This window comes from Hyperolius riggenbachi, chromosome 10 (genome assembly GCF_040937935.1).
Source record: "Hyperolius riggenbachi isolate aHypRig1 chromosome 10, aHypRig1.pri, whole genome shotgun sequence".
NCBI classification, from domain to species: Eukaryota; Metazoa; Chordata; class Amphibia; order Anura; family Hyperoliidae; genus Hyperolius; species Hyperolius riggenbachi.
The window spans coordinates 252,725,873-252,746,282 of NC_090655.1; the positions used below are offsets into that span (position 1 = coordinate 252,725,873).

At 46.6% G+C, this 20,410-nt stretch overlaps 1 protein-coding gene across 1 annotated transcript in view; it reads left to right on the top strand.

Annotated features, from left to right (window-relative positions):
• Nucleotides 1-257: 257 nt before the first annotated feature.
• LOC137537101 (zinc finger protein 850-like) overlaps nt 258-20,410 on the top strand; it is an 82,542-nt gene continuing 62,389 nt past the window's right edge. The window contains exons 1-3 of the mRNA XM_068259240.1: nt 258-308; nt 6,237-6,666; nt 18,749-20,119. Of these exons, the coding sequence (XP_068115341.1) occupies nt 6,309-6,666; nt 18,749-20,119 (1,729 nt within the window). The 5' untranslated portion in view covers nt 258-308; nt 6,237-6,308. The remainder of the gene's footprint in view (nt 309-6,236; nt 6,667-18,748; nt 20,120-20,410) is intronic.

Sequence of the window (20,410 nt, forward strand, 5' to 3'; positions counted from 1 at the left end):
GCAGGGAAAGTCCCCCCCCCCCCCCCCCCCCGGATCTTTTCAATGATCCGTTTCGAATCATCCGACTCATTGAAAAGATCCGGACTTCCCATCTCTAATGAAGTGAACGAGAATAATAATAATAATAATGTAGATATACTCATGAGTGCAAGTGAGTTCACAAACACAGGCTGCAGTTAGCCTATTCACCACGAGATGGAGAACTCTCCTCTCAAGCCAAAGATAGGAAGTGATTTCACAACAGGAAGAGAAGTTGCAGGCGGTGGAGGGAAGTTACAGGCGGTGGAGGGGAGACGTTGTTGGATCAGGTAATAATTGTGTGATTGTTGTTATATATTGAGCAGGTCGGGGTGGACATACTTTGTTACAGAGGAGGTCGTAGTACACCTGGAGAGGTGAGAGAGGAGGGACACTAGCTATCTACCTATACTTAGGGGGGGACTCTGGCTACTATTAGGACTAATCTGGCTAACTATACTAAGTAATACTGCCTACATACTGTATACTAGGAGGGGTAACTGGCTACCTACACTGTGGAGGGAGGAGGATCTAACTACCTGTACTGGGAGGGGGATAAAAGGCTTCCATAGCTCCCAACTGTCCCTCTTTCGGAGGGACAAGTCCCTCTTTGGGAGCCCTGTCCCTCTTTCCTCCTCATTTGTCCCACTTTCAGGACTTTGTCTCTCCTTCTATGTAAATATATGTATTTCTCTACTAAAAAAATGTGTTTGATTCTAAACTTTATTCCCATCCTTTAAATTGATATATTACTAATTTTAAAATGTTAATATGAAGGAAAATGAACCAGGATAGAAAGGACCAGTGTGGTTTGAATTATAGAGCAACATATTTTTCTTATGAAATCTTTATGATACGCGTGACTACGGGTGTGACGGGGGCGTAGCTTAAGTGTCTCTATTTCTCATCTCAAAAAGTTGGAAGGAACGGGCTTCCTATACTGGGAAAACATCAGGCTAACTTTACTGGGAAGGGGGGTTGTCTACTGGAGGTACATGAGGCTACTTATACTAGGAGGGACATGAGGCTACTTAAACGGGGGGAGGGGGAGGGTTATTTAGTACTTTATGCACATTGCTACCTATACTGGGGCAGTCACAATTCGGGTGGGGGGTACGTAACTATCTGTGGTGCTGGAGAACCTTGTTCCAGCCCTGAGAAATTGAGTTTTTAGCAGGTGGAGACCGACTGACCTGACTGTAGGTCCCCGGAGTCTAGAGAGGAGATGTACTAAGGCAGCATAGAGAGGCTCTGGCTAAGTAGGCAGTCACAGCAGGTGCACCACTAGGGTCTGGAATCTGTGGCTTGAGCCCTGAATCCCCTGACACTGTGCCCTGGATGTCAGGACATGGAGCTATAATCATTATGCCATGAATCTCATGTGGCAACACTCCTTCTAGCCCAGCCCAATCTGCCCCCAGCCAGACTCAGCGCTTCCCTCATGTCTATTCCAGGTGCACACTGGGAGGAGTGCCAGGTGGGATGTCTTATTCCTCTTGTTAAAGGGGTAAAAGGATAGGATCATAAGCCCCCATTTTATTATGACTTCATCTTTTGGGGGCATACAGGTCTGTGTACTATACTAGAGTTGGTGCATTTGTTGCTGATTATTCGTCTCTTTTTTTTCTCTTTCGCTGCAGCATTCCATATCCCCAGGTCACTGGCACTGCTCTCTAGGCTGCCCCCAGAATAGAACTAGGCTGGTTACTTAATACCTGTGGCTGTGAAGTAGCTCTGCCCTCAGTCCCTGCATGAAGGCGCTGGGGATGATTGGACAAGCAGTGATGTGGTGACTGCACCAGAGGGGAAGAGGCACTGCAGTAGCAGGTGTGTATCTGTTTAACCTCTTGAGGACTGCAGTGCTAAACCCCCCTAGTGACCAGGCCGTTTTTAGTAAAATTGGCCTCTGCAGCTTTAAGGCTAAGCTGCAGGGCCGCACAACACGGGACACAAGTGATTTCCCCCCCCCCCCTTTTTCTCCCCACCAACAGAGCTCTCTGATGGTGGGGTCTGATCGCTCCCCCATGTTTATATATATATATTATTTTTTTTTAATAAATATTTTCGTTTGCTTTTAAAAAAAAAAAAAACCTGTTTCTTTAAATATACTCCCTCCCCACAGCCAGCCAATTATGGTGATCGGCTGTCATAGGCTTCTGCCTATGAGAGCCGATCGCTCTCTTGTCCCCCAGGGGGACAGCCGTGTCACATGCGCAGCGCTGCACCTTGTAAATAGACGGCGATCACGCCGTCTAACAGTCTCCTGAGCGGCAATAGCCGCTCAGAGACTGAAGGCGGGGCGGAACTCCGCCCCACAAGCAGGAGATGCGCGCGCAGCCTGCGCGCGATCTCCTGCAAAACAGAGCCCCGGAACTTTACGCCAATCGGCGTTAGGCGGTCCTGGGGCTGCCGCCGCGGCCACACCCATCGGCGTGACGCGGTCGGCAAGAGGTTAAGTAATGTGATGGGAGGTAACATTTTCTGTATTTCACATGTGGTAATAAAGTGTGCTGGGTTTAATTTGTTAAAGAGAATCTGTATTGTTAAAATCGCACAAAAGTAAACATACCAGTGCGTTAGGGGACATCTCCTATTACCCTCTGTCACAATTTCGCTGCTCCCCGCCGCATTAAAAGTGGTTAAAAACAGTTTTAAAAAGTTTGTTTATAAACAAACAAAATGGCCACCAAAACAGGAAGTAGGTTGATGTACAGTATGTCCACACATAGAAAATACACCCATACACAAGCAGGCTGTATACAGCCTTCCTTTTTAATCTCAAGAGATCATTTGTGTGTTTCTTTCCCCCTGCAGCTATCTTCCACTGAAGTGTCAGGCTGTTTCTTCCTCCAGAGTGCAGACAGCTCTGCCTGTATGTAATTCCTCAGTATGTGAAAGCCCAGCCAGCTCAGAGGAGGATTTATCCAGCTTGTAAAAGATAATAGAGCAGAGAGAAGCTGCCCTAATCTAAACAACACACAGGCAGTGTGCAGAGAGGGGCCTGGAGGGGGGAGATGCATCACAGAACCACAACACTGAAGAACTTGGCAGCCTTCCAGACACAGGCCGACAAGTCTGACAAGAGAGAGATAAGTTGATTTATTACAGAGATGGTGATAGTAGAACGTGCTGCAGTAAGCCAGAGCACATTAGAATAGATTTTGGAACTTGTAGGATGGAAGAAAACCGGATGAAATTTTTGTTACGGAGTCTCTTTAAGCTTTTCTGCATTTTAGATGTGGGGTAATGTTTGCTGAATTTCATATGTCGGACTAATGTTTTCTGCACTTCATATGTGGGGTGACACTTGCTGCATTTATTTGTGTAGGGTAATGATTGCTGCATTAATTATTTGATGGACATAATAACTGAATTTTATTATTGCAGAATTTGCCATTTTGAGGGCTCATCATTACTAAATGGTATGCTAATACATGAACCAAAAGATACAATGATTGGAAAATGTATATACTACTTTGGCTACTTCATTAGGTATCTTGCTGTTACTGAGTTCAGCCTTTTTGCCTTATTTTTGTGGCTTTCATCATAGTGTCAGTTCGGCAGAGCATACCTCTGCCGACGCAGCCGGCGGCGCTTCCAGGGCTTCCGTGTCATCCTGCCGCACCAGCGCTGATGACGTCGGCGGTGCTCTGGTGGAGGAGCGCTCTTGCGCAAGACAGATGACGAGTGAGGGCGGGCGTGCGCACGGTCAGCGTTGCGCCCTCTTCTGCCCTTAGGAAGCGTGTCAGCTGACCGGCTGTCAGCTGACCCGCATAGATCCACGTCCAGATTCTGATTGCTGGGCAGGTTGGGGGTGTGGCTTCCCTGTCATCCCGGGCTTTTTAAACCCTGTGCTGCCAGTCTCACGTTGTCTGTTCTAGCTAACACAACCTTGTGAAGGCTCCAGACCTTAGTCAGTCCGTGTGTGCTTTGAACCGGCAGGAGCCCGGGGATTTCACACTAGCTTAGGCCTTGATTATTTCTTGATATATCTGTTGCCGACCTCTGCCTGTACTCTGACCTTGTCTCCTGATTCTGTACTTTAGCCAATCTGATCTGTTGCCGACCTCTGCCTGAATACTCACTCTGATTTTGTCTCCTGATTTTGTACCTTGCCAATCTGATCTGTTGCCGACTCGATTTGCCTGACCATTCTCTGTAGTTGTATTGCAGTGTCAGTTCTGCCTTCTGCTGTCACTGTAGATACTGTACGACGTTTCCCTGCCTGGGAGCGTCGGACACCTGCCTGTCTGCTTGTGTCCCTCACACACTAGCAGATCATTACACGTAGATTTTGGTCCATATTAAGGTGACATCAAATATATTGTCTGCACATCCATGATATGAATCTCCCTTTCGACCACATCATGCGGGAAACCTTTCTTATTATTTGTGCATATGCCTTTATATGTGGGTGTGAGGCAATAGGCAATGTAATTTGATCTCGTTATATGTAGCATTTCAATAGTTTAAATGTATTAAACGATTTAATATTTTTCAACTTCTATTATCTGCATTACATTTCCTAAAATTTCTTATTCTATTTTGGAAAAAAGGTCATAACAAATCCCTTCCACTCTTAGATCATACCCCAGATCACACCCCCAAGCCAATGGCGGTAACCCAACGCCCCCTGTGTTTTCCAGCATTGCCATTATCCTCCAGTATGTAATGTCACCCACCCCAGTAATGCTATTTCTTTCCCAGTATAGCCATGTCCCCCCTGTGTCCCCCAGCATTGCCATTATCCCCCAGTATGTAATGTTCCCCACCCAGTAATGCCATTTACTTCTCAGTATAGCCATGTCCTCCCTGTGACCCCCAGCATTGCCATTATCCTCCAGTATGTAATGTCTCCACCCTAGTAATGCCATTTCTTCCCCAGTATAGCCATGTCCTCCCTGTGTCCCCCAGCATTGCCATTATCCTCCAGTATGTAATGTCACCCCCTTCTCCCCAGTAATGCTATTTCTTCAATAAACAAGTGTCAGTGCCAAGGCAGAAGGCGACCGCAGCCGAGAAGGACAATGTCCAAAAGTCCACACAAGCAATGAATATATAAAGTCAGCGCAGGTCTATAGTAATACAGCTTTCGTCATTTTCTGGTATACAGGATCTTCGAACAAAAAGGTAAAGAAGCAAGGCTTACCAGATTCCAACAACCCACATTATAAGGTTGTAAACAAGTTTGATAGATGGTCCGCAGAACTTTCAAATGGTGTCGTTTCATCAGCGATGTTACACACCACAGATTCTTTATTACATAACAAGTAAAACAATTTAAAAACAAGGATAAAAGAAAAACTCACATACGGGGCCCGTGCACTGGGAACCCCGAAAAAGGAGCACGCATAAAATGGTCAATAGAAGACCTCAAATAACCTTCCCCGACAGGCGGCACCATTTTATTTGAGGTCTTCTATTGACCATTTTATGCGCGCTACTTTTTTGGGGTTCCCAGTGCACGGGCCCCATATGTGAGTTTTTCTTTTTTCCTTGTTTTTAAATTGATTTACTTGTTATGCAATAGAGACGGTTTACACTTAGATGTGCCGTACATCTCTTTCATGTCACTATCCTACTGGACTCCCCTTTGGCGAGTCTCTGCGACCTCAGGATATCTACTATATTCCGGAGGAATCTGTGGTGTGCAACATCGCTGGTGAAACGACACCATTTGAAAGTTCTGCCGACCATCTATCAAACTCGTTTACAACCTTATAGTGTGGGTTGTTGGAATCTGGTAAGCTTTGCTTCTTTACCTTTTTGTTCGAAGATCCTGTATACCAGAAAATGACGAAAGCTGTATTACTATAGATCTGTGCTGACTTTATATATTCAATGCTATTTCTTCCCCAGTATACCAACATCCTCTCTGTGTCCCCCAGCATTGCCATTATCCTCCAGTAACCCAACCCCGGAAATTATTATTATTACTTAGTATTTATGGAGCGCAGACATCTTCCACAGCGCTGTACAGAGTATATTGTCTTGTCCCTCAGAGGTGCTCACTATCTAATTCCTACCATTGTCATATATCCATATATGTATCGTATAGTGCATGTATAGTAGTCTAGGGCCAATTAAGGGGGAAGCCAATTAACTTATCTGTATATTTTTTGGGATGTAGGAGGAAACAGAAACTGTGTGACATTGTTTTCTTCTGTGCTGTTATCTGTGTTCACATTTTACATAATCTCTCCCTTTATGCACTTAAGGGAAAATTAAGTGGAAGTGCTGTGGTTAAAGAAGAAGAAGAAGAGACATATGTAAGGAGTGATCAGCAAACTATGGAGGAGGGTGACATGATGAGGACATTTAAAGAGGAAGAAGAAAAGACGTATGTGAGGAGTGATCAGCAGTCTATGGAGGAGGGGGGCATGATGAGGACATTTAAAGAGGAAGAAGAGACATATGTGAGGAATGATCAGCAGTCTATGGAGGAGGGTGACATGATGAGGACATTTAAAGAGGAAGAAGAAGAGACATATGTGAAGAGTGATCTGCAGTCTATGGAGGAGGGTGACATGATGAGGACAAGTAAAGAGGAAGAAGAGACATATGTGAGGAGTGATCAGCAGTCTATGGAGGAGGTTGACATGATGAGGACAAGTAAAGAGGAGGACGCTGTTACAGAGGGCAGAACAGGTGAGTAATCAGCAGTAAATATAGAATAAATGTGTATCTACTGTATATTGCTGGTATGACAGTCTCACTGCTCACAGACTGGCCATATTAGCAATAAGAAAACAAAAAAAAGTACATTTACAGAAATACACAAATTTCCAAGTAAAATATTGTCACTATACATTGTTCTAGCGACATCATTTAATTTTTTTTTCTTCCTTCTTCCTTTAAAATGCATACGAAAATATACTTCTTAGCAAAAAGTGACACCCAAGAAAGCCTAGTTTGTTCAGCAACAAAAAACCCAATATAGCTAATTTTGGATAGTGGTAAAGTTATTGATGAACGAATAGGAGGAGCGTAAAATGTGAAAATTGCTCTGATTTTTAAAGGGAACTGAGGTGAGGGATACACGGAAGCTGACATATTAATACTGAAGTCTGGTTCAAGTAGCTGCATGCTCGTTTCAAGTGTGTGATTCAGACACAGCTGAAAAATGAGCTAGACTGCCAGACAACTAGTATTGTTTAATAGGAAATTAATATGGCAGCCTCCATATACCCCTTACCTTGGGTTCCTCTGAGGCCCTATTTACACTTAATGTGTTGTGTTGAGTTGCATAGCGGCCCATTTTGGCAAATGGAATACAATATGACACAACTCAATGCAACTCAACCCAATGCATTAAGTATTAACGGGCCTTTAGGGAAAATAACCTGTGGTGGGGAAGTGGTTAAAGGACACCTAATGGGAAAGGGATATGGAGGCTGCCATATTTATTTCTGTTTAAACAATACCAGTTGCCTGGCAGTCCTGCTGATCCACTTCTTGTAATACTTCCAGCCGTAGACCCTGAACAAGCATGCGGATCAGGTGTTTCTGACTTAATTCTCTGCATGCTTGTTTCTGGTGTGTAAGCTACATACTACTGTAGTCAAAGAGATCATCAGGATTGCCATGCAACTGGTATTGTTTATGAAGAAAATTAAATATGGCAGCCTCCATATCCCTCTCAGTTCAGTTGTCCTTTAAAGGGGCCTTGGATGCATTCCTTGAATTGAAGGGCATCCATGACTATAATTACCAAGTGTTTCTCAGCAGTGTTTAGCAGTGATTGTATCTGCAGTGTAGAGTTGGGAAGGGCTCATTTTCCTTGTAAGGCTGATTGGTCCTTTCACAGCTGGTGCATGAGGATCGCACAGCCCCAATCATTTATTTATGTTTCAAAAAGATTTATTTGAATCGAGTACAGAAAAACATCAGACAAAAATATCCAACATTGAGATCATATCAGGAACATATACAGGGAAGTTGTATTATATTGAAGATCTAGTTGTGCAAGAGAGGAACAATATAAATCAGATCTATTATATATCAAACATAGCATGGAGATACATATTCAAATATGTATACAAAAATATAAACATACTCTGCAAATGTGAAAGCAAAATATATTCATGAAATATCTGGGAAAAGTAAGGGGGACTTAGAAAGAAAATATACATACCCGGGGCTTCCTCCATCCCACACCAGGTTTATCGCTCCTACGCCATCCACCTCTACCTCCTCATTGGTCTGCAACTGGCCCCAATAAGTTAAAATCTATTAACCCTTCACACTCTTGCATGCAAATGTTCAAACAAATGCATTCACAGATTTACTCATCCAGGCACAACTGTTATCCCTACAGCTAAATTAAAAGCCGGGGTTTTAGTTCACAGAAGAATGCATACTTATGCTTAGTCACCTATACTGCGCAGAAGTACTGCGCAGCACCTCCCTTTCCTTAATAACTTATTTAATGTCCTAACTAGAGGCGATGTGCCTGGATATATCTATTTTTTTCTGGCCCCAATAAGTTGGCCAGTCAGCGAAGGCCGGTCATGTGCACTCCCCCGTCTCACTCCCATCAACGGGAGAGTTCTGCGCATTAACGCTCCCGCCGATGGGAGGGTAGGTAGCCGCGATGCGCATGCGCAGTTGGAGGAGGACAGCGTGAGAGCAGTAAGCCTGGAGGGGGCTGGAGGAAGCCCCAGGTATGGATATCTTCTTTTTAAGCTCCAATCTCAGGTACACTTTAAGTTGGTAACTCATGAAAGTCACGGTCCCATAATATTGTCATATGAACCACAATGAAGTGCTATTATTTTACTTGGACAATCAGACTCTTAACTGTAAGTTCAACTCACAATATGAAACTACTTATTAAGATAGCCCTTAACATACAGATAGAGCCGAATCGGGCATTGGAAAGGGATGGGAGCATCGGTAGGGAGGCGAGATCGGGCATTGGGGACGGATGGAAGCATTGGTAGGGAGGCGCAATCAGGCATTGGGGAGGGATGAGAGCATTGGTAGGGAGGGGAAATCAGGCATTGGGAAGGGATGGGAGCATCGGTGGGGAGGGGTGGTAAGTCATTGGGAAGGGTTGGAAGCATAGGTAGGGAGGGGAGATCAAGCATTGGGGAGGGATGGGAGTATCGGTAGGGAGGGGAGATCAAGCATTGGGGAGGGATGGGAGTATCGGTAGGGAGGGGAGAATCAGGCATTGGGGAGTGATGGGAGCATCGGTAGGGAGGGGAGATCAGGCATTGGGGAGGGATAGGCGCATCGGTAGGGAGGGGCAATCAGGCATTGGAGAGGGATGGGAGCATCGGTAGGTAGGGGCGGTAAGGCATTGGGAAGGGTGGGAAGCATGGGTAGGGAGGGGAGATCAAGCATTGGGGAGGGATGGGGGCATCCGTAGGGAGGGGAGATCAGGCATTTGGGAGGGATGGGAGCATCAGTAGGGAGGGGAGATCAGGCATTGGGGAGGGAGGGGCGATCAGGCATTGTGGAGGGATAGGAGCATCGGTAGGGAGGGATAGAGCAGGCATTGGAGAGGGATAAGAGCATTGGTAGGGATGGGCGATCAGGCATTGAGGAGGGATGGGAGCACCGGTAGGGATGGGCGATCAGGCATTGGGGAGGGATAGGAGCATCGGTAGGGAGGGGAGATCAGGCATTGGAGAGGGATGGGAGCATTGGTAGGGAGGGGAGATCAGGCATTGGGGAGGGAGGGGAGATCAGGCATTGGGGAGGGATAGGAGCATCGGTAGGGATGGGCGATCAGGCATTGGGGAGGGATGAGAGCATCGGTAGGGAGGAGAGATCAGGCATTGGAGAGGGATGGGAGCATTGGTAGGGAGGGGAGATCAGGCATTGGGGAGGGAGGGGAGATCAGGCATTGGGGAGGGATGGGAGCACCGGTAGGGATGGGCGATCAGGCATTGGGGAGGGATGAGAGCATCGGTAGGGAGGGAAGATCAGGCATTGGAGAGGGATAAGAGCATTGGTAGGGAGGGGAGATCAGGCATTGGGGAGGGATGGGAGCATCGGTAGGTATGGGCGATCAGACATTGGGGAGGGATGAGAGCATCGGTAGGGTGGGGAGATCAGGCATTGGAGAGGGATGGGAGCATCGGTAGGGAGGGGAGATCAGGCATTGGGGAGGGATGGGAGCATCGGTAGGGAGGGGAGATCAGGCATTGGAGAGGGAGGGGAGCATCGCTAGGGAGGGGCATGCATAAAATAGGGTCGGGGTGATTCAAGTGTAACATAGCTTACATAAGGCAATCATTCCATGTCCTTTTGTTTCAAAATGTTTATTGAATTTTTACATTTTGTATAGAAAAGTAATTACAGTCATGTGTGGTCACAGACCAACTTATAACAGAGGCACAGCTCGTGAACCAACATAGATTGTTATGCAAATTTAACTACTGAAGCTTCCATTAGTCTTGCCATGGCGTCTCAATCAAAATAACGTAATATATTCGCAGAAACTTTCCAACTAGGTCACGAACATAACCAGGAGCATGTACAGGTGGCCAGTTGGCCACAAAGGAAGAGTGAGAAGAAGGGAGGAAGAAGAAAAGAAAAGGGAAAGGAAGAAAGGGGAGGGGGGGATGGGAAGGGGAGTGTGTCAAAAAGCAAAGTCCTGAAGGGATATTATTCAGGGCTTTTGAGGTTTCAACAGGTTAATTCTTTAGGTGAGGCCTTCTAATAGTCGCCAGGGTTCCCAAATTCTGTTGAATCTATCCACCCTGTCTTCAAGGGTAGCTGCCATCTTTTCCTGCATTATGAAAGCGGTTACTCTTCTTTTAATCTCCAGGAAAGAGACAAATCCTCCAGGCTCGGGCAATACTCTGCTTAGCCACTACAAACACAAAATGTGCTAGCACTTGTTGGTCTCTGTTCAGAGAGTCCATTCTGAAGTGTAAAAGGGCGGCCCAAGGATCTTTTGTTATCTGGACCCCAAACAGAGTATGGAAGAGCCTGAACATTTTTGACCAGTATCTGGAGAGCATTGAGCAAGACCAGAAGGTATGGACCATGCTACCTGGGGCCCCACAGCCTCTAAAACATAGGCCAGAGTTTGCACTTGAGAAATGTTTTAATCTAGTAGGGACCCAGTACCAACGTAAGAAAACTTTGTATGCAGATTCTACTATTGAGAGGTTGATTGATAGTTTCGGGAGTGCAGTCCAGGCCTTCTCCCATCCTTCTCTGGGTCTAGACCCTTGTAAGTCAGACTCCCATCGGGCCATATACGAATGAGTAGGGGGACAGGAGGGCTCATTCAGAATAGTATAAAGAACAGATATAATCCCTTCAGAGAAGGGATCCTTAGAACAGAAGTGCTCAAATCTGGTTAGGGATAGCGGATAAGTTGTTTGAGGCGGCAGAAAGACCTAAGCCAATGGCGCAACTGCGTGTAGCGAAAGCGCTCTGCATTAGGGATTTCAAATTTGTCAACCAGCCCTTCCCAAGAGAGAACACCTGAGCTGTCCGTCAGTTTTTGAATTTGCTCCAGGCCCTGGTCCCTCCACCACCTGAAGCTATAGGAGTTATACAGACCTGGTGTGAACAAGGGGTTGTTAATAAGACATGAGCGGGAGAGATGGGGACATCAGACCCTTCGAATATCAGATTGAGTCCCAAACCGCTAGGCAGTGTAGCATTACATTCCATGTCCTTTTCATATCAGATTGAGGTCAGGGGCGCAGCATACACATGGAAGTAGTTAAAAAGGTACCTCTATCGCAACAGTCTGTCGTACTTTTTTGAGCTCTTGAAATCTGCCCTTTGGGCCCAAGTGAATGCAAATGTATCAGTCCTGTCCTGCCTAGTAGCTCTCAGCTCTTTCATAGCATATATGAAATTATATCTACCTTAATTAGCCATTCCTTAATGGTCAGCATTCTGGGCGATTTCCTCCAATGTGAAATAGCCAATCATTTTTTAATCCCAGGTGATATTGCAAAGTAATCCCACATGGGATTAGACCCTTTTTGTTCTTGGAACAGTTGTCTTTTAAGGTGCCCATACATCAAACAATGTATGGGCAGATCGACCAAGAGACAGATCTCTCTATGATCAGCTACCCATATACCACAGGCCGATTCCCGACCAATTTCATGCTGAAATCGGTCCAGAATTGGCTTTGTGATGCTGCATCTGCCCCTTCACCGGCCCCACAATGTCCCGCCTAATGTTCCATCTCTCTTCCCCCCCCCCCCCCCCCCCAGTTCCCAGTGCACTATACATTAGCTGTCTGCATCCACCGCTGGCTCCGTCCATACACGCACCCCACGTGGTTGCCGGAGTAATGTGGGCACGTGTGTGATGTCACATACATACCCATGTGTACACAGGTGACCACATGGAGCGCGTGTATGGATGGTGGACAGTGCTCAGAGGCAGCAGCAGATGCAGATAGGTAATGTATTGTGCTCTTGGGACCAGGGAAGAACATGGACAGTGTCGGGGGTTTTGTCACGTTTGCGCTCATCCCATTATTGCTCGCCATTAATGCTGCACACCCGATCGACCACAATGTCCAACCTCTTGCAGCATGTCCAATCGATTATTGCAGCCAATTTTGGCCCACAGTTTGTCATATCGTCGATTGGACATGCACTTGATGGCACCATTTTCATCCGGCAAGTCATCTGATGTATGGCCACAGTTCTCCTGAGAACTCACATAAAGAGGGGGTGGTAAATGCAGCTGGACTCTGGAGGGGAGACACCCTCTCACAGGCCTTACAGCCGGGGTCCTTGGAAGCCCTGCATTTCAATACATAGAGTTGTAACAATTCATATCTCATCACATTACAGGTGACTGGAACATCACATCACCAGGGAAATTATACCAGTTAAATGCTGCAGCCAAGGCAAGCAGCTACATGTATTTTGCTGGAGGCTAGCCTAAGAGAAACCAGAGTTATTTCACTCCTTTATAATAAACCACTCTAGGATAACCAAGCTTGGTGTCTTTTGATTGGGAAAATTAGCTTATTCTGAATCTGCTATCGTATGCTTTGTACGCTTCAAGCCAGGTGAGAACTGATCCAATATTCATAACTATGCTATGTCTCTCTGTATAGTCTGGGGTCTCCACCTCAGGAAGCAGGGGCAGCAACTCCCTCCAGGACCCAAAGCCCTCCCCTTTCAGGGCAGGTGTTTAAAAAGAGTCAGTAATGCTCGGTTCTCATTAAGCCTGCAACCGGCAAATGGACATGTCAGCGGATCCCGTGCTAAGCATGTTCTGACATGTATGCTCTGTCCATTGCAGTGATGGGAATCAGATGTGGCATAGATAGGAATGATGGAAAGTCACAGCTCTTGTTACATCACATCTGCTGTGCCTGTCTTCCTGTTACTCCAACACAAATGTGGCCCAGCCTAAGTGCGACTTATCACAGAACCTGTGTGACAAGTTTACAAAGAAATACAGTTTTCTTTAAAGTGAATGGGAACCTGTATAAAAAAAAAAAGATACTTGCCTATGGAGAGGGAAGGCTTTGGGTTCTATAGAGCCTTCCTGTTCCGCACACAGATCCCTCATTCCCGCGCTGCCTCCCCGTAGCAGTAGGCGACCAAATTGGTCAAATACTGCTTTCCACCGCTGAATGGGGCGCAGGACAGAGCTGCCCGTCTTTGGAGCACTCAGGCTCCTGGAGACTTCCGAGGTCTCCCGTGGCGGGGATTCAGACTGGGAGCTGCCGCTGCAATGCAGGGACCAAGAGAGGAGCGGGAAGGCTCTATAGGACCCAGAGCTTTCCCTCTCCTTAGGTAAGTACTGTGTCTGGCTGATTTATTATTATTTTTTATTTTTTTTTAAGTTCGCATTGACCTTTTAAAGAGAGCCTGAAGCTGTTTTTAAGAATCAGTTTTTACCTTTTATGTTAAGGATCATTGCCAGACCTAAAACGCTGCATTCCTGCGGCCGAACGAAGGTTTTTATCACCCCCAAATCCCCAGGGAAAAAACGGGGGAGCATTTCCTGGTAGAGGCAGAGCTTTCTGCAGTAGCTCTTCCTCTCCTCGCAGTCTTCTCTCACTGGGAGGGGCGGGGGAGAGGCAGAGATCCGCGGTGGATTGATGCGAATGGAGGCAGAGCTACAGCGCTAAGCTCTGCCTCCCTGGGCAACAAAATCCACCACCAAGAAAGTTGTGGATTTTTGCCCTAGGATTTGAGGGTGATGAAACCCTTGTTCGGCCGCGGGAATGCTGCGTTTTAGGTGTGCCAATGATCCTTAAACTAAATAAAAGGTAAAAATGGATTTTTTAAGAGGCTTCAGAGTCTCTTTAAAGCAAACCTGAAGTGAAATAAAATGAATTGTATGTGTAGTATGGATAATGATTAGAACGTTAGTAGCCAAGGAAAGTGTGTCATATTTTTATTTTCAACTATAGCTCCTTTTTTTTTTTTTTTTTTTTTTTACATTGCAGTTTAGAAACCACACTGTATCTTTTAAGCTATAAAACAAAGCAGAAATAATGACTCTTTGAACTGTCCTGCAGTAAAAACTGACTCTCACTGTTTCTTGGCTGTTTAAGTGCTTCAGAAAACAGGGCTGTATTTGACCCAGGCAGAGAAGCTCTTTTCCATAGATAACTACTGAAGGTTTTTTTTTTCTAAGGCCCCGTTCACATCACAAATGCAGATGGCCACGCATGCGGAACGCAACGCATGCGAACGCACGCCATCCGCGTTTGTGTGCGTTGCGTGGCTGATCCCATCACTGAAAAGTGAATGGGACAGCCACGCGTTTTTACAAAAAATGCGTGCACCATGCGTTCCCGGACCGCACAGGTCCGGAACGCATGCAGTGTGAACATCAGACATTGCACTCTATGCAATGTCTGATGTCGTGCGTGTCGGCCACCTGCACGCGTTTCCAAAACACGGCTGGAAACGCGTGCAGTGTGAACGGGGCCTAACTCTTCCTATACTGGAAAACAATATGAGACTCTTTCTTTGATACTAATGTTCTATTTCTTAGCTGTACTACACATACAAGTCATTATCTCACAAGTTTATTTTCACTTCAGGTTTGCTTTAGAGTGAACCTGAAATGGGAAAAAGTGTCCCCAGGGGGTAACTTGCTTCGGGAGGGGGGAAGGGCTGACCTCCTCCTCCTCAGCAGCAAAGGTGATCCAGTGGTGGGACCCCTGAAAGTCTGCTTGTTGGTGCTGCACGCAGGCGCAGTAGTGGCATTCCGCTCGGGCTCCAGCGGAAATAGCTGAGCCCAATCAGGTCCGCTTTACTGCCCAGGCGCTGAGCTGTGTGCACCTGTGCAGTAGGAAAGACCCGCTTGGCTATTTTTGCTGGAGCCTTAGCGGAAAGCCACTAGTGCACCTGCACAGGCAGGACTTTGTTGTTACTGTTTTTGACTGGGTGTCCCAGCTCTAGACCGGGGCTGGCTGAGGAAGACGGGGGAAGCCTCATTTAGGGTTGCAACGGTATGAAAATCCACAGTATGATAACCGTCAAAAAAAATAACACGGTATACGGTACTACACAATTCTTCTCATTTCAGTTACCCTGAGCCTGCGTGATCTGTGGCTGGAAATGCAACAGGTTCTCTTTTAAAAATGAGCGTATCTGCCATGGTGGCAGTCAGGTCACAGGTGACATGGGGAGAGATCAAACACATTAGACTTTGACTATGGTAGGATTAGATTGTGAGCTCCTCTAAGGACAGTCAGTGACATGACTATGTACTCTGTAATATGCTGCAGAAGATGTCAGTGCTATAGAAATACATAATAGTAATATGGTCTAGGACAGGGGTCTCAAACTCGCGGCCCGCGGGCCATTTGCGGCCCTTGATACAATATTTTGTGGCCCCCGCCGGCAAAAGCAAAAGAGACACGGAAGCAAACTATTTTTGCCTATTTTACCTTATAGTTCGCTTCAGTGCTCCCAAGTAATCCGCCGCATCCCCGGCGCTAAACGAGGGCTGCAGAGCCCCCAAATCCCCCGGGCAAACATCCACAACTGCGCTGAGCTACAGCTGGAAGCTCTGCCCCTCCTGACGTAAATCGCTGCACGAATCGCCGCCTCTCCACGTCCCTCTCTGTGAAGGAAGAGTGAGAGGGGCGGGCAGAGGCGGCGATCCACCGCGGTTGACGTCAGGAGGGGCACAGCTGAAGCTGAAAGCTCTGCCCCTTCCAGGAAATGCCGGCGGATTGCCCCCCAGACGATTTGGGGGCTCTGCAGCCCTCGTTTTGCGGCGGGGACACGTGAAATCCCTTATGCGGCCCAGCCTCATCCTGACTTTGCCTCCTGCGGCCCCCAGGTAAATTGAGTTTGAGACCCCCTGGTCTAGGACATTAGACTGTGGTAGGATTAGATTGCGAGCTCCTATGAGGGCAATCAGTGACATAACTATAAACGTTATAAAATCTTACCTGAAGCATTGTAAAATAAATACATCATAATCTTAATACAGGTCAGAGAGAGGAAAGTGAGAGAGAAGGAAGGGAAATACACAGCAGTCTGTGAGAGAAGGCACGTAGGGACAGTAATGCTGGGTATACACAGGTTTTTGTTTTCTTCCGCTCAATTGATTTTGCCGCTCGATTCTCCACTCGATTATCTTATCTTTTTCCGTTCACTTCTATCCGCACGGTGGGCAGCACGATGGCGTAGTGGTGAGCGCTCTCGCCTTGCAGCGCTGGGTCCCCGTTTTTTATCCCAGCCAGGTCAACATTTGCAAGGAGTTTGTATGTTCTCCCCGTGTCTGCGTGGGTTTCCTCCGGGCACTCTGGTTTCCTCCCACATCCCAAAAACATACAGATAAGTTACTTGGCTTCCCCCTAAATTGGCCCTAGACTATAATACCTACACTACACGATACATACATAAACATATGACTATGGTAGGGATTAGATTGTGAGCTCCTCCGAGGGACAAGACAATATACTCTGTACAGCGCTGCGGAAGATGTCAGCACTATATGAATACTTTAAAAAAAATAAAAATCAGGAATCCAGCGGCAAAACTATCGAACAGGAGGTCGGACATGTCGGAAATTATCTATCTAACCATCAATCTGCCTTAAAAACGACCCGTGTATTTCCAGCATAAAAGATAACAGAGACAGATGCAAGAAAGTGGAAGAGTGTCAGGAAATAGAGGTAGAGGAAAAGGAGAGTGGGAGGGGGAAGTAAGGCAGATAGAGGAATGTAGGAGGGACAGAGGCTGAAAAATGTGTGAGAGTCAGAGGAGAATGAATGATTGAGAGAGATGCATCTCACCACAGGTGGTCCAGATCAGCAGGGCAGGGGTTAAAGCACTAGGAAGGGGGATACAAGAAGGAGGGAGGGTGAGAGGAGCATATGGGATGTAGAAAAGCAAAGCATGACAATAACAGGGCAGCCAGACACAGGCACTTCTAGCGGCAGGTTAGCTTGCTTATGTAAATATAGTGCAGACCTTCCACCATGCTTCAGCATCTCTGCTTCTGTCACTGGAACACGCACCAAGAAACAGCTCATCTCTCCCCCACCTCCTGTGCAGTTCTGTCATCTTAGAAGCTCTGCAGCTGATAAACTCACCGCTGCTTGCATTCTGGTTGTCTGGCACTTTCAAACAAGCCGGGAATGAGTGGGGGCGACGCTCATCCTTAGAGCAGGAAGCTCTACACTGCTGTAATGTGAGTTCCGTCCGCATGCTTTAGCTGTTAATTGGAGCGGATCTCCCTGCTAGTTGTTTAAGAACACGTCGCTGTCGCCCTGGGCACTATTTACTGCCCAGAAGCGCCTCTGGCCGGGAGCGCTCTGCGTGTGTGTTCCAGCTGCGGCCAGGAGCTCTCTGCATATGCGCTCCAGCCGCGGCATCATGTCCTGTCCTGCGCGTCACCATCCGGCACCGGTCAGCAAGCTTTGGGAGCTAGCTTTTTTAATGGAGGGAGTGGAGAGCAGGGCAATGGCGGAGCGGTGGCGGGGATAATGCGGAAGGCGGTGAAAGCATTAAAAAAACGGTATTTCAAGAATCTGCATGGTATGATTACCATGCACATTGAAACCGCGGTATACCATCATACCGGTATACCGCGACAATCCCCCTCCTGAGGCAAGTATCAGTTAAAGTCACAGATCCTCTTTAAAGGGGTAGAAAGCCTGGCATTCACACAGCAGGCAATTAAGGGGTCTCTCACACAGATAAAGAGGAGGCACTAATATAAGTATGTGTGTGTAGGGGGCAGGAAAGTTGACCTGATTAACATGCATAAATAAATACGAGGACACACAGGAGATGCAGAGGAGACACTGAAGGGGGCCCACGGGTGGTGCAGAGGAGGCAATGAAGAGGGTGTATAGGAGGTGCAGAGGAGGCACTGAAGGGGGAACCCAGGAGGGGTAGAGGAGGCAATGAAGGGGCACACAGGAGGAGAGAATAGACACTGAAGGGGGCACACAGTAGGTGCAGAGGAAGCACTGAAGGGGGCATACAGGAGGGCCAGAGGAGGCACTGAAGCGGGCACACAGATGATGCATAGGAGGCGATGAAGAGGACATACAGGAGGGGCAGAGGAGTGTGATTGGCTGACTGCAATTACCACAACCTTCTGCAGTTCACTGTCAGGCTGATAACTAGTGATTGTTAATGACATGCCAATCTGAGATGGTGTAGGTGTAAATTGCTAATTACTCTATATGCAAATCTCTTCAACCACGACATTTGATTCCTTTCTAATCTGCATAAACTTTGCATCAACACCTCTCAGAATTCTGTAACAGGAAGTAATGATGTTTCTCTATTTGCAGCGCGGAGTCCTGGCATCAAGAACCTCTCAGAGACTCTCTCTGCATCCTCAGACTTTACAATGGATGATGATGTCACTGGACAAGAGTCTCCCGCAGATATCCTGATTACCTCAAATATTCCCCCAGACTCCTCTCACCTGTCTAACCCTGAGGGGCCTCATACCCAGTACAGCTCTTCTATTGCTGGAGGTTCTTATTCCTGTTTCACATGTGGGAAAAGTTTTGCTTGGAAATCAAAACTTGTCTTACATGAGAGGTCTCACACTGGTGACAAGCCCTATGCATGTGCTGAGTGTGATAAATGTTTTGTAAATAAAGGAAATCTAATCAGACATAAGATTTCTCACACTGGCCAGAAGCCCTATTCATGTGCTGAGTGTGGGAAATGTTTTGGAGACAAAGGAAGTCTTGTCAAACATGAGAGATCTCACACTGGTGAGAAGCCCTATTCATGTGCTGAGTGTGGGAAATGTTTTGTGGAGAAAGCATACCTTGTCATACATGAGAGATCTCACACTGGTGAGAAGCCCTATTCATGTGCTGAGTGTGGGAAATGTTTTGGGGATAAAGGAAGCATTTTCAGACACAAGAGGTCGCACACTGGTGAGAAGCCCTATTCATGTGCTGAGTGTGGGAAATGTTTTGGACAGAAAAGAAGCCTTGTCGTACATGAGAGAACTCACACTGGTGAGAAGCCCTATTCGTGTGCGGAGTGTGGGAAATGTTTTGTGGAGAAAGCATACCTTGTCAAACATGAGAGATCTCACACTGGTGAGAAGCCCTATTCATGTGCTGAGTGTGGGAAATGTTTTGTGGAGAAAGCATACCTTGTCATACATGAGAGATCTCACACTGGTGAGAAGCCCTATTCATGTGCTGAGTGTGGGAAATGTTTTGTGGAGAAAGCATACCTTGTCATACATGAGAGATCTCACACTGGTGAGAAGCCCTATTCATGTGCTGAGTGTGGGAAATGTTTTGGACAGAAAAGAAGCCTTGTCGTACATGAGAGAACTCACACTGGTGAGAAGCCCTATTCGTGTGCGGAGTGTGGGAAATGCTTTGGAGAACAAGGAAACTTTGTCAGACATGTGAGATCTCACACTGGTGAGAAGCCCTATGCATGTGTTGAGTGTGGGAAATGTTTTCGAGACAAAGGAAGCCTTGTCATACATGAGAGGACTCACACTGGTGAGAAGCCGTATACATGTGCTGAGTGTGGGAAATGTTTTGGAATTAAAAAAAATCTGATCAGACATGAGATTTCCCACACTGGTCAGAAGCCCTATTCATGTGCTGAGTGTGGGAAATGTTTTGGTATTAAAAGTAACCTTATCAGACATGAGAGCTCTCACACTGGTAAGAAACCCTAATCGTGAATTATTTGGCGGATAACATTATAGACCTACATTGTGACACCCTCATGGAGGAAGATTGGCAACTATTTTACATGAAAATACTATAAATATGACAGCATCCATAGATGGGGTATAAAAAGTCAGAAGTATTCCCAGGTCATATTATATTCCAGCACAAATAATGAAGATATACCTCAGTGCTGCACCCAAATGTAAATCAGAAGGAGAAGAATTGATTTTTTTCCCTCCTGAGGCAGCGCCACCCTCAGGGCATCACAGGCAGCCCGGCTGTATGGGGCGTGAG